This window comes from Caloenas nicobarica, chromosome 2 (genome assembly GCF_036013445.1).
Source record: "Caloenas nicobarica isolate bCalNic1 chromosome 2, bCalNic1.hap1, whole genome shotgun sequence".
Classification (NCBI taxonomy): Eukaryota; Metazoa; Chordata; class Aves; order Columbiformes; family Columbidae; genus Caloenas; species Caloenas nicobarica.
Window position 1 is genome coordinate 110,613,089 of NC_088246.1, and position 13,470 is coordinate 110,626,558.

Below are 13,470 nucleotides of genomic sequence, written 5' to 3' on the forward strand. Positions count from 1 at the left end.
ATATAGAGAGAGACATAGACATATGTGTTTATGTATTTCACTGATGGTTTATCTGGCAGCTTTTACAGAAATGCTGATTAGGTTTCTGAAGCATGATTTTGCAATTACAGAAATTGCTCCCTGAGCATTCAGAGATCTTACATATTCTGACACTATGTAGTTTTAGAGTAATCTTTTCCAAAAATACGTAATTCAGAGTTTAAACTTTCTTTTAAATATACATTTACATTTCTAGGACCAAAGGTTATGAGGTTAACATAAAGAATCAGAGTGTAGTGTACTGACAACCTGTTCCTCAGTGAGCCTGAAATTGTAATGGAAACAGATATTTCCTATAAATAGAGAGAGAAGATGTGAACTCCCCTGCTTATTCTGAAGGTTTTTCTAAACCTTAGAAATCCAATGATGACAAGTGAAGAAGATGAGCTGTGTATCATAGGAACATGACCATATAGTCTTCTAAGAGACTACCTGTATCTGTGCTATATTTTGTTCTCTGATAGAGGTTCAGCTCATATTGTGGTTTTGGGTTATCCTATTTTATGTAGTATGAATGCATGCAATGCGGATGAAATATGAGGAATAAACCTGTCTCTTTTCCTTTTTCTTTCCTTCCACCATTACCCTGTTTTTCTCTCAATTTGTCTCTCCCCATCTCTCAGAAGAGTAGGAGAGTCAAATGCAAATCCCCTTTGAAACTCACAACAAGGGCAGGCAGTTTACTAGTCAGAAGTGCCACATTAATCCTATCTCATTTGAAGGTTGAAGCCTAGATGGTTAGAAAATAGGAGACTGAGACACAGGGAGTTTGTGAGTTTGTCTAAAAAAAAAATAAAATTGGAACAGCAAGAGACCTCGTTAGGAAAGCTGTAGTTAAGAGTCACCTATGTAGCCTGAAATCACTATGGTCTGAGGAGGCTGAGTGGCATCCTGGCTCTACTGCAATGGTTGGCAACATTCTCACTGATTTTACCACTATTAGGATTTTGTTCCGTATATCTGTATTCCTGGTAGAATTTGCTGGATGCCTGTTGCTTCTGTTTCATTTGTGTTTGAGTGTAAAATATATATGTTTACTTTCACTGAAAATATTTGCATTGAGCTTAACTGGCCTGGGGATCCTTGCCATTTATACAGCCAAAAAGCCACTCTGCTGTCTCTTGCATGCAACCAGCATGCTGCTTTTGGAACTGCAAAAAGCTTTCAAAGCTCATCCACCACCATGCATGAAAAGCCATAACTGCTCCCTAACCAGATGTCAAAGCCCACTCCTGATGTCTTCTTCCACACCTGCGAAATGAAGAAGCATCAGAAAGCTGCAGGGACTCTGCTGCACACCTGGGGTTTCCCACCAGATGATGTACTGGGCTGGATGCTGTGCTTAAATCAATCTTATCCCAGTCGACAGGACTACCTGTCCTGGACTTCATTCTTTTCTGTAAATTCTGCAGAGTTTAAGATCAAGGAGGTGATACTGCTTGCGGTAACACCGAAGCTAATCATATTTCTATAAAAATTGCTAGCTTATATTTGCAGGATGTCTGACTTCAACAATAAAGGGTTCTTGTTTAATTAAATAGTGTGCATCAGTGCTTCATACAGTTTAGGCTGGTTAGGATGAAGAGTACCATTAGCACAGCCAGAAGTTTTGAACAACAAAGTTGTCCTGACTGACACAGTGTAACTTCAGCGGCAGATGAATGATGGAGTAAGAAATCTAATCATCTACTGAATAATAGCAACTAGCTGAGATGAAAGCTTTTCCTTCTGTAGTGAGTGGTTTCTCCCTCACAGTGGACAGTATTTAAGTGCATTTTGATCACTAAAATTAGTGAATCATTTGTTGTATGTATTGTTGTATTGAAATAACATTCTTTTTGATTTCATTTTTTTTACTACCATTTTTCAAACGGTGAAAATTTGCAAGTCGCAAAAGACCAGATTGTGCTAACTGTACAGGATTGCAAGGAGAACTGAAGGTTTGCCTACATCTTGCCAAAACTGAACCAGTTTAAGTGTTCTGTGTTTCCAGATATGTGGGACAAATGACAGGTTAAGGGGTGAGGATGTAGCACAAATAGTGCAGGAACAGCCACATCCCTGGTTCAGGGTGGCAAGTTTCAGGAAAACCACTGCATTAGGCGGAAATCATTTTTTCTCAGATCTTCACTTGCTGTGTTGTAACTCCTTACAGAAATTCTTTAATTTTCAAATAGTAATAAGATAGTTGAGGAGGAGTAAGTAAAACAGTCATTTGATAGCGGGCAAACAAGCTCTCGCTGACTAGTGAGTGAACATCTAGGCTTGACCCTTCCAGCCGGCCCCTCCAGAGCCATTTAACTCCTTATGTTTAAGGGCAGTATTCATGACGATGTGGAATGGATATTTCGTTTAGAAATATTGAAGAGAGAGAGTGTGTGTGTGTCTATGAATATGATGAACGCTTGCTTTTCGAGGTGAGTCAAAAAGTGTGTCAATGTGAATCTAATAAGATTCTTCCTTTTGCTAGAATGGATCGCATCAAAGCCAGGCAGCAAAAATACAAAAAGGGTAAAGAGAGGATGCTAAGCATGACCCAGGAGTCCTCAGAGGGGCCGGAGATTCGGAAGGTTTCTGAAGAAGATGATGAAGGTACCATTAGCTATTGCTGTACTGTAATTGCAGTTGGGCGCTAAGGACCTAATAGACCTAATATTTGAGCAGGTGATAAGTTGTTCTTCAGAACTGTCATGTAACAGGTTGCTAACTGTGTATCAGTTTAGAGCTTGATTCAGCCAAAACAAATCTGAGATTTTGTACGGCAAGGAGGTTTAGAGAAAATGGTTTTCTTTGAGTTTACTTTTGGTTAACTTCAGGTTGTTGGCAAAGAGCTGAATAGCAACAGAAGTTTTTTTTGAACCAAGTAATTGTCTATGAACCAGTGTTACAAATAGGTAGCATTCACATTTTTCCAGCAACGTTTTCTGGATGCTGTGAGGTTTTCTCAGTCACTGGAATATTTGTATACTTTTGAATGTTGTTTTAAACATGACAACAGATAAAATGATACCTATCTAGTGTCACATTTCCAGCACTGACTTGGGATCAGCACTTACTGGATTTAAAATTTTTGGAGCTTGAAATGTGAGAGGATTTGAGAGAAAGGAAAACTTTTTCTTCTTGAAATTACAGCCAACTGTGACTGTATGTTCTAAAACACAAAACTGAATTTTTTACCTGTTTTAGAGTAGAATGCTATTTTTACTGCTACACAAACCAGTGTATTTCTGCTCACTGGTCATGCTTCTGAATAATTTTAATATTGAATGTATTGAGTAGATCTAACATCTGATGTGCTCATGAAATTTTAGCTCTTTTGAGAGAAATTAAAAATGATTAATCAGTGTAAGAAACATGTTCTCATTTTGTAAAATTAATATTTGGACATATTTTATTTTAGGAGAAGCAGACAAAGAGAAAGCCAAGGGCAAAAAAAAGCTGTGGTGGCGGCCTTGGGTTGATCATGCTTCCAGTAGGTTTTCTCAATCATCTTACAAATATGTGGATTTAACCCTTATATCCTTGACCAGAATGAAGGCATTCCCATGACCTGTTTGTTTTACGCCTGATTTTATGATTGTGACTTGATAGAAGGCTTGTTTTTTTCAACAAATGATTTCTACCGACAAATCTTCAAGGAGTGAGTTTAACCATGTTTTGAACTTCTATGTGTTGGAAGCATAGCTAGCTCATGACACTTTGGGTATTCTTAGAAAAATATCAAATCTGATAAACATGTGCCAAAAAGAGTGAAGTGGCTTCAAAAGTCTCAACTCCCCCCTACTGCAAAAATATTTTAAAATGTGAAGGTGAAGGTTTGCCAATGCATTCTAAGATTAGTCATAATTTCTTTTTCATATACACACATCATACATATTGTTTTATGCGTCGTCAGTCATTCTACTGTCAGCTGTAGAAATCTGAGTACCACAGTAAGGCAGCAACACTATTCCCAGGACTAGACTGTGTAGAGCTCAGATGAATATCTCTGATCGCACTTTAATGTACTGTTGATGCTAGTTGTTTTGTTGTTGCCATTTTTTTGTATTTATCTGAGAGCAGAAATAGGTTCAGTCTTGTGCACAAGAGATTGTTAGCCTATATCATGCATATCATTGTGGCATTATGATTGGTTTTTTGGTAGCCCAGTCCAGGCATATAATAGAGTTTTTGCCTATGTTATGGATTGAGTAAAACAAGAGAACCGAGTAGATTGCAATCTCAAACAAGATATACTTCCATTAGATCTTTGTTAAAGGAAATCAGTCATGAGCTATTTAGTAACCTCTGAAGATTTAAAAATATTCAAGTGCATAGCACTGTTCAGAGTTAAATATGAATGTCTATATTGTACCTGGTCATTTAGTTTAAGAGTTACTCCAAGTCATACTTTTTCACATCTACATACTGCTTCATTTACCCAAGTATATTTATTTATAACTTCAGCATATATATTTGCCAACAGTGTTTAACAGGATGTTGCATGATTATTTCTATCAAGTCACAAGTAAACTGTGCCTCTATTTTTATTTTTTCTAAAGGGCACACTGCCACTTTAGAGGAGACCTATCCCTTTTCAAAAGTCTTGTGAAAACAAACTTCTTGCCCTGTAGTTTCATTAGGAACAACCATGACAAATCACATCAAAACTATAATATGTGAGATTTTACTGTAGAATTTCAAGCTATGGTGATTTCGAAGGAATGGGATATGGTCTCTTGTTTGTAATAAGTAAGTCTCTTCTTTGTAATAAGAAGAACTGCTCAAAGAGAGACATTGACTCTGGCTTTTACTTATTTCACCCTCATTATTTAATGTTTTTAGGTGGCAACTTGGGTTTGGGTATTTAAACAGTGAGCATTCTTGACATTATTTAGTGCAATAATGCAAAACCTTGTGGGAAACATCACAGACCCTGATCCTGCAAACAGTGGTTGCCTGCCATGGGGCTTATGTCCACACTCACCGAAACATGGCACTGACAGTAGGTGTTCACAGGCATACAAACTGTAAACAGGCTGATATTCCTCATCTATTCTTTTTGAAACACTGTACTGCAACTGCAGCGTTCTGCCGCACATGGCTATTCATGTCAGAAAATTGATTTCTGGCTGTGGTTCTAAGTATGTATATATTGAAGTCACTCAAGCTTGAAATTTTATGCCGATTCTGATGTTTAATTTAGATTTTTATTATTATTTTTATACCATTTGTTATAATTTTATTATACAGAAAGGTGCCTCATTTTGCATATCAAAGAAATTAAAAGGCAGTCATGAATTTGGGTCTGAGTAGAACAGACAGGAAACATCGATGAGCGTTTCCTCATTGACGCTCATTTACACTCTACCTTGCATGGAGGTATGGTTCCTTCTGTGCTCGTGAATTATGTATGGAGCCCCACAAAGGTCAGCAGGAGTTAGGGCCACGTGCTTTGAGGTCCTCAGCTTCTCCTGGGGCAGAGTTGTGTCTGATGTAGTGCAAAAGATGGTGCTCACAGCTGTCCTGGGGAGCTCTTTCCCTCTGGGCACAAGCAGATGATGAGACTATGCTGACTTCTGTATGGCTCCCCTTCTGCCTCCTCCATCTCATCCCACAAGGAGAGCCTGCGAGTCCCTCTTCTCAGCAGGAGATGGTCCCATTTTGCAGTAGGAGAGGGGTCCCTCAAGTCCAGTCTGGCCATGAATTATCTTACTGGTAAAATTTGCTCTCTTTAGTAATCCCTGTAGGTGGTTAACGCACTTCTTACTCCATTTTTGATGTGTGCAAGAATGCATTATTGCTATTCAATCATACCTCCCTCTTTAGTTGTAAAAGAGACGTAACTGCTACATTATAGTGTCCTTCGGACACATTTCAACCTAAAAAATTTAGAGGGAGATCATTGTAGATTTGTTTTCTGCTGGCTCAGGCATTACAGGTCTGACCAGGTGCTACTCTGAGCCCTTAAGGAACTGCACTGCAGTAGAGGTTTCCCCTGGATGTCAGACCTTATCCCACTCATCTTCTGTGTGGACAATTTCTGCTGCTGACTACAACATACTTTTTTATGAAGAAGAACTGCAGACTATGGGCTCTTAAAATACATTCAGCTCTTTAACACATTTTAAATGGGCATTCTTAGGAGGCCCTGTACCAAATAATTAATTTGCTTGATACAAGAAATTTCCAAACTTTCTTTCCACCTCAGTTCAGCATTTAGAACTCCTGAAGTGGACTCTCTGTCCCTTTGTAGGACATTCATTGATGTTAAAAGTCATAACTAGGCACATGAGGCACAAAATTCCTTCTGTGAGGGAGTTTTAGATGCTGAAGTTATGATCCAATAGACTTCTGGCAAATTTCACAGTGTGCTTACTCTGATGTTTCTATGGTAGTTATGTGTGGTCATCTGTGCACAGAGGATCTGTGTAGAATTCAAGGTATGATTGAATTAAAGCAATTGTTACTTTTTTTCCAGAAACCTATAATGAGGGTTAAATATAATTTTCAGTATAAAATGTATTGCTCCATATATCTAGATTGTGTGACATTTCATCTAAGTAACTGTTCCTTTAAATATTTCAGCTTAAATTTGGAAATTATTTACCAGTTTTCACTGCTGAATGTAGTGCTGTGATTTTGATTTTTCTCTTGCTCATTACCTTATTTTAAACTTTTTTCCCTTGTTCGTTCATGTAGGCCTGTTTCCACCTGAGAAATAAAAACATTGCTTCTGTTCAAGGATATAAGGCCTAGCTTATTCACTGTGTATATTTTACTGTATCAAGGTTTCAGAATCTTTCTGAATCCATGGGCAAAAAATTGAAACTCATTTGTGATCACATTAATAGAATCCAAGTGATTTGTTTTAAACAAACCAAGGTTTTCCATTATCTCATCAAAGCTTAAATGTTTGAAGAAAGCATTAACTAATACCATCCCATTCTGTAGTTTAAAGGATGCCTCAGCATTTCAAAGAGAAGTTCTGTATTTTTTGTCCAGTGGTTATGTTCATGTAAATTATTTACCTACCCGCTGGGCGTTTTTTACTCCCTCAAATAACCATCAGTTCCCAATTAATTTACACTTAACTACCATTTTTCCTAAAAAAGTGTAACCTAGCAACTTGATACACTTCAAGCTTTTTCTTTACATTTTCTTCTCATGGTGATGTTTTCCTTCGTTCTTGTATAGTTCTCATTCATGGCCAAAGTGTTGTGAGTAACATCAACTAAATTGCCTGAGACCTTTTCATCTCTTGCTTCTTCTCTGTTTTCACCTCTCCTGGTTATGAATTTTTAAATGACTGGCTGGCTGTTCATAGTTCTTGGGGCAGTTGAGAATAGAACTTTTCAGAAAAGTAAGAAAATATTTTGTTTCACTTAGTGGTCAGAAGTGGAAATTATTATTTGTTTGAGACGGACAGTGAAGAGGAAGAGGAAGAGGAGAAAAAAGAAGAGGAAGAGCCTCGAAAAAAATCTGCGTTTCAGGTACTTTTTGGTAATTTGCTTTCTAGTTGACATCTGGGAAAAAAATGTAGGCTTCTCATAACACAGGCACATATGTTAAAACAGCCAGTACATCTAAAGTAGACCTGAAAACTGTTGCAAATGAAATTTCTTGCCGATTCAAAATGCAGGTTTGCGTGTTTTAAGCATTGCCAGATTCCTACAGGAACTATAGTGAAGTCATATCTTCATTCATTTATGCCTGAGGAAAACAAAAATACAAAACCAAAGGTTAAGAATCTGAGCTTTATTTATTCTGCTTTGCAACAAAGACAAGTGAGGGAGCTGACTTGCCTCTGGCACTGCTGTACAATGCTTCAGTGGTTTTCTGGTTTTTAGTAGAAGTTATCATTCCATGAAGAAAGGATCCCCAAAATAAGTGACTTTTCATGGAAAAGAATACATACATTAAAAAAAGATTCTTGATCCTAGTGGACCAGAAAAGTACATCTTTGGGTTATAAGGAGCTTAACATTTAAAATTACAAAAGGAGATCACATCACTTTCTCTCCTTTCTTTTTCAGGATGTTAATTAATATGTTTGCATTTTAAGTAACAGACCGTGTTGAAGTAAGAGGATATTGTAATGTTAAAAAGATAGCTGAGGTTTCCTAACTGGGTTCCTACAAATAGACTGGTTGATATTTGACAGTACCAGGTGTTGAATCCACTGGCTTAAATGAAGAACTTGGGTGAAGAATTAGTGCAATCCTCATGCATATAGGGTTGCTTTAATCCTCATAAGATTAAAGTTTTACTCATTTAAGAATTTTCAGAAATACCACAGAACTTTTTCAGGTCTGTAACTTTAAAAGCTTAAGCAAATGGGTAGCTTTTTGCAAATGAGTATTCCTATCCAGATGTGAGTTCACATCACCACAGAACTGGTGCATTATGGAAAGCCCACCCCAAGGAAGAACAAGAAATTACCTCCATACTCTTCTATTCCTCATGCCAATAGCTTTCAAGCAGAGCTTCCCAGACCACATAACTGAATTACAAGAATAAATATTTTATTTAATTCATTGATGCAATGTGCCTTTAGTTTATATACTTACATTACAGTACAAACTGATTACATTTGTTAAACTGCCTGCATGGTAATGTCATGGAAGGATTTTTTCCTGACCTTAAGAAAGGCAAAGCAAATCTGGATGAAAAAGAATGTGATAAGTTAGTTTTATTTTCTACTGTTTACACTAATTTTTGTATATTTTGCATTTAACTCACCTCAGACCATAGAAATGGCTCATGAATTTCTAGGTTATTTTTCTTTTTGGTTTTCATGCAGGTGTAGAGGAAAGTTTGCATTCTTGTTTCTGCTGATTTTTTAAAAATTTGGTGACAACATTTTGTTCAGATGTGCTGATGCCAAGCACTGAGATTTTAAAGAGTTCTAAACTTGAGGTCAGAAGCTAATGAGATTTCTTTCATTTACTCTGGGTTTGGGATTTTTTGTTTGTTTGGTCTTATTTTTTAAAGCTCAGTCCTGAAACTTTTAATCTGAGACTGGAACATCTGGTCTTTATTTCAAAATTCTGGCCTGACGTTCTGTATAGGTGGCCAGTTCTGCAATGAGCACAACATGAAGATATTGGATGGCTTTATGTAGGAGGGGAGTTGTATGGCACAGAAAAATGGTTTTGCTTATGAAAAGCCTATTCATCATTTGGCCATCATACCTTATTCACCTTCCATCACCATGAACAGGGTCTTAATAAAAATACTAGCAAAGTGAACTTGTTTGTTGTAGTATCTGCTAAAGAATTATTTTTAGTTGTTGATTTTTCTTTTAGTGTGAATTGTGTGCAGTAGCCACTTCAAGGGTTAACTTGTAGATTTTATTTATTAGAGAATACAGGCAGCTAAGAATCATCTCATTGAAATTTTATTCTGAACATCACAAATGGTCATTTTTCATTAATGTAAATCCATTCTTAATAATCTAGATAATATCATTTGGTAGATACTTTTTATTAATATTTTCTTGTTTTCTACTAATTGCTCTTGCTTTGTCCTTCTTTATAGAGAGCTATTGGGAAATTTGCTTCAGCCATTTTAGCCTTGCCAAAGTCTGTCATTAAACTACCCAAAACTATTCTTCAGTATTTAATCAAAGCAGCAAAGGTACTTGACATTTTGCTCAGTGTGTGACCCATCCAATAGTTCCTGATATAATGTATATCTCTCTCCTCATCTGCATTTTTCCTCTTGTATGAATGATTTAAAAAAATGATTCCAGCGGAAGCTTCATTCCTACTTAATGCACTACATTTCATACTTTCGGAATGGTTAAGCCACAAGAAAAGTGGTCTTTTAAGTGTAACCCTGGAGAGAAAATGCAGACCCAAATTCTCATTTTCCTCTGATACTGCTATACAAGATGGTCACATGAAGTTGCATGTATCTTTTGGACACCGTGGTAATTGATCTCAGAAAGCTGGTAAAAGGTTTGTAAAACACACATTCTGCTCCAAACCCCTTTTTAGCTCTCTACTTCTCTGGCCTTCATCATCATAAAAAAGATCTATGCATCTTCTTTCTTGTCTTCCTTGAATACATTTAGCATTTCCTGCCTTTGGGCACTGTTCATGATTTTACACTCCATACATGTAACATGATATTTGTAAGGAGTGAGCATTACAAATTGAGCGTACCAGCTCTAAAGCCTAAAAGATACTGCATTTAAAGTTTGTCCAGTGGTAAAAACTAAAGTAATACATTTGTATGCACCCAGTCAGCTCTTAAAATATCCACTGCTTAGCATAAGTAGTTACATTAAATTTATTAATCCAATGGCCTTTCTTCATTTTAATCTTCTACTCTCTTCCAAGTCTGCCTTTTATGTCTAATTTCTTTATTCACACTGTGACTGTGGATAGCATACAGTTTCTCAGCTAATTGTTCAGTGGCAGATGTTGACAGTTTCAGACTTTCCGTAAGTAATATGGTATTAGTTCACTTAAGTATCACCATTCCTCCAGATCACCTTCATTAGAAAACACCTATTACAAAGCAAAGAGAAACCAGTGCCTCTGATTCCACATGTTTTCTCATGTGGTGCTTGTTTTGAACAAGTCAAACATGAAAATTAATGTACAGACCTCAAGAGATTTGGAAGAGGACATTCTTATCAATAGTACCAAAATAATTTCCTCTCCATTGATTTATACGTTCACAAAACAGAACAAAGTATTTTAAGTATTTTTCCCTTTAAAATTCATTTGAAGTAAATTTGACAGTTTTTTAAAATTGATTTCAGTGTTCAAAAGCAATTTTAAAAATATAAATAAACCAAATAAAAATTTTACCATTCTCTCCTATAAGGGGCAGCTCCAGCTTCACTGAGATAACACGTGTGTTTCTGTCATTGTCTGCATGTTTGTCTTGTGAATTAAAAGAGCTGTTTTGTTACTGTGCTTATTTTTCACCCTTATGGCTGCATCCGTGTGCTTCCCTGCCCTGTCTCTGTTACCAGCCTGTGTTGCCTAGAAATAGAAAACAATATAGTGCCAACCGAAAATGATTACCACTTTTTAATGAAAACCATAAAGGAACAAAAGAACATCTTTTGTCCTAAGCAGCTATGGAGAATTTACAGTTACTTTAGTTTCTGTTATTCACATTTTATCTCATATGGGGAAAAAAGATGTGTTACTGCTTTTTTTTCTGTAATCTTCCTCCACAGCTGGAGCTTTTTTTATTTTTTTTTTCTTTTCCCATTGTTATAGCATTTATAAATATTTTGAGCCAATTCCATGCTTCATGTAGTCATGCAGGTCAACAGACTGTTGATCTGGGTGAGTGCTGTGAGCAGGATTTGGCCCCATAAAATCTCCTTGATATATAGGTAAGTATTACTGTCTTCATTTTACAATTGGAAAAACAGTAGCAGAAGTATTCATAAGTGACTCATCTGAAGCAACAAAGGGAGCCATTGTCAAAATCAGGATGAGAGGGTTTCCTGACTGCCAGGTTTGGAACTGTGCATAGATAGCAAATTTGTAAATGTTCCACTGGGATCTGTGGAGGGGAGAAAAGCACCTGAAGTATGAAAAATGTACAAGCACAAAAACCTGTACCAAAGTATCACCACATCTTTTGATGCTTTTGTTAGTTGTTTGCAGCACTTTCTCGTAATGTTTCCATCACTCTGCATCTTGCCTGTATAATGATAAAGTAGAAATACAGAATTAAATTGAGAAATTCAGGTTAAGTAGCCCATATGCATAACGGGGTATTAATTCACAAAGTTTAGAGGATGAATTTTTGTGGCTTCTAATGAAACTTGGTTCACCCACAAGTGTTTTCACATTTGGTTTTAAGCTTGCAAAAATAGCACATGAAAACTCAGCAGATCTGCAGGGGAGGTGTTTGATTTGGGATTAAAAATATTTCTTTACCCCTGCAGATCTGAACATGTTTACTCAAACTCTATAATCCCGCTTGTGGCTTATTCTGTGGCTTGCTCTCAAAACATGAAGAACCTTGAAATAAATGGGTTTGTTCCTTCCAGTTTGTTTATCAGGCCTGGATTACTGACCCGAAAACAGCACTGCGACAGAGGCGCAAAGAGAAGAGAAGTTTTGGCAAAGAGGAGAAGCGAAGACGAAAAGGATCTGGGGATGGTGGGTAGACTTCTGTATTTTAAAAAATGTACCGTTAACTAGACTGCCTGTTCCTGGTAGTGAAAGGAAGCAGAGTTTTAGAGGGCAAATGCTCTCACTTCTGGCGAAGAACTGGAGAAATGGCTTGGTGTCTCTCCCCATGACAAGGCTGGCCAGAGCTCTGTCCTTTCATTCCACACAATACACATTGGGGGAGATAAAGCAGAAGAGGAGATATGTATGTTTTCATGGAATTGCAAGACACATGCCCAGGACTTTTGCTAAACAGGAAGACTCAACACATTGCAGAAAATATCAGCTATATGAAAACATTTGTAGAAGTAGAGTACTTGCAAGAGAAATACATAACCCTGTAAAGACATAACTTTATAAAGCTAAAAACCTGGTAGTTAACAGCATATCTCCAGAATATGAGAGTGTAAACATCAGGTGTGTTTGGTCAGAATTGGGCAGAGCAAGGACATTACCTTTTCACTCGCTTACCTCATAAAAAGGTTTATCTTGCTCTGCAAGTTTTTCTAGGGTTGCTCAAAGTCTTTCATTTTGATGACAAATTCATGTGTATTCCTAAGAAAAGTTCTGCATGTGGCAGACTTAGGTTTTGTGTTGAAGAACTATTTCATGAGGAAGTTCCTGAAGAGCTGTGGTTCAAGTGAAGCTGTAAGAAAAACTCAGTGAAATAGCCACATATTATTTCTTTTTGCCTCATTTCCTATATTGTTCCCTAAAGAAGACTAAGTTGATACATGGGGAAGAATATCAAGAAATGTTTTTCACTTTCCGTGCTGTACTCACTGAGGAACCCAAATACCAATGAACCTGTCAATTCACAGTGATTTTAGCAGGTAGCAAAAGGAAAACATACAAATGTTAATGGGGTTTTACTGGCACTATAGAATCATACATGCCTCTGAAAAAAACCAGTTTATAAGTGGTTCATATATCTTCATCTTTTGCTCCTTTTTTAAGCAAGGAAAGAAAATAGAAATTCAGAAGCTTTCCTGGTCAGTATAAATGGAGAAGAGGGGAGCCCATTCAGGCCAGATCAGCTGGACTTTTCATCCATTTGGCATCTTCACCAAGTGAAAAGAGGGAGCTTTAATTTGACTGCTGCCACTGAAGCTGTAGCTGCAGTTATTGGCTATTAAATAGATGGAGAGTTATCTGTCTGTCTTTCAGTTCTGCCTGCGACTCTGTCACTCTTCTGCTACAGGTCTAAATAAAAGCACTTGGTGATTTCAAACCAATTCTACTGCTTCATTTCAACCTGAAGATCCCACTTGATTCATTTGGGTTTTGTGGGTCAGAGGCAG

The 13,470-nt window shown here is 37.1% G+C and overlaps 1 protein-coding gene across 1 annotated transcript in view; it reads left to right on the forward strand.

Moving 5' to 3' along the window:
• PIEZO2 (piezo type mechanosensitive ion channel component 2) overlaps positions 1-13,470 on the forward strand; it is a 309,138-nt gene that overhangs the window by 256,106 nt on the left and 39,562 nt on the right. The window contains exons 29-32 of the mRNA XM_065628394.1: positions 2,510-2,631; positions 3,440-3,511; positions 7,408-7,511; positions 12,046-12,157. Of these exons, the coding sequence (XP_065484466.1) occupies positions 2,510-2,631; positions 3,440-3,511; positions 7,408-7,511; positions 12,046-12,157 (410 nt within the window). The remainder of the gene's footprint in view (positions 1-2,509; positions 2,632-3,439; positions 3,512-7,407; positions 7,512-12,045; positions 12,158-13,470) is intronic.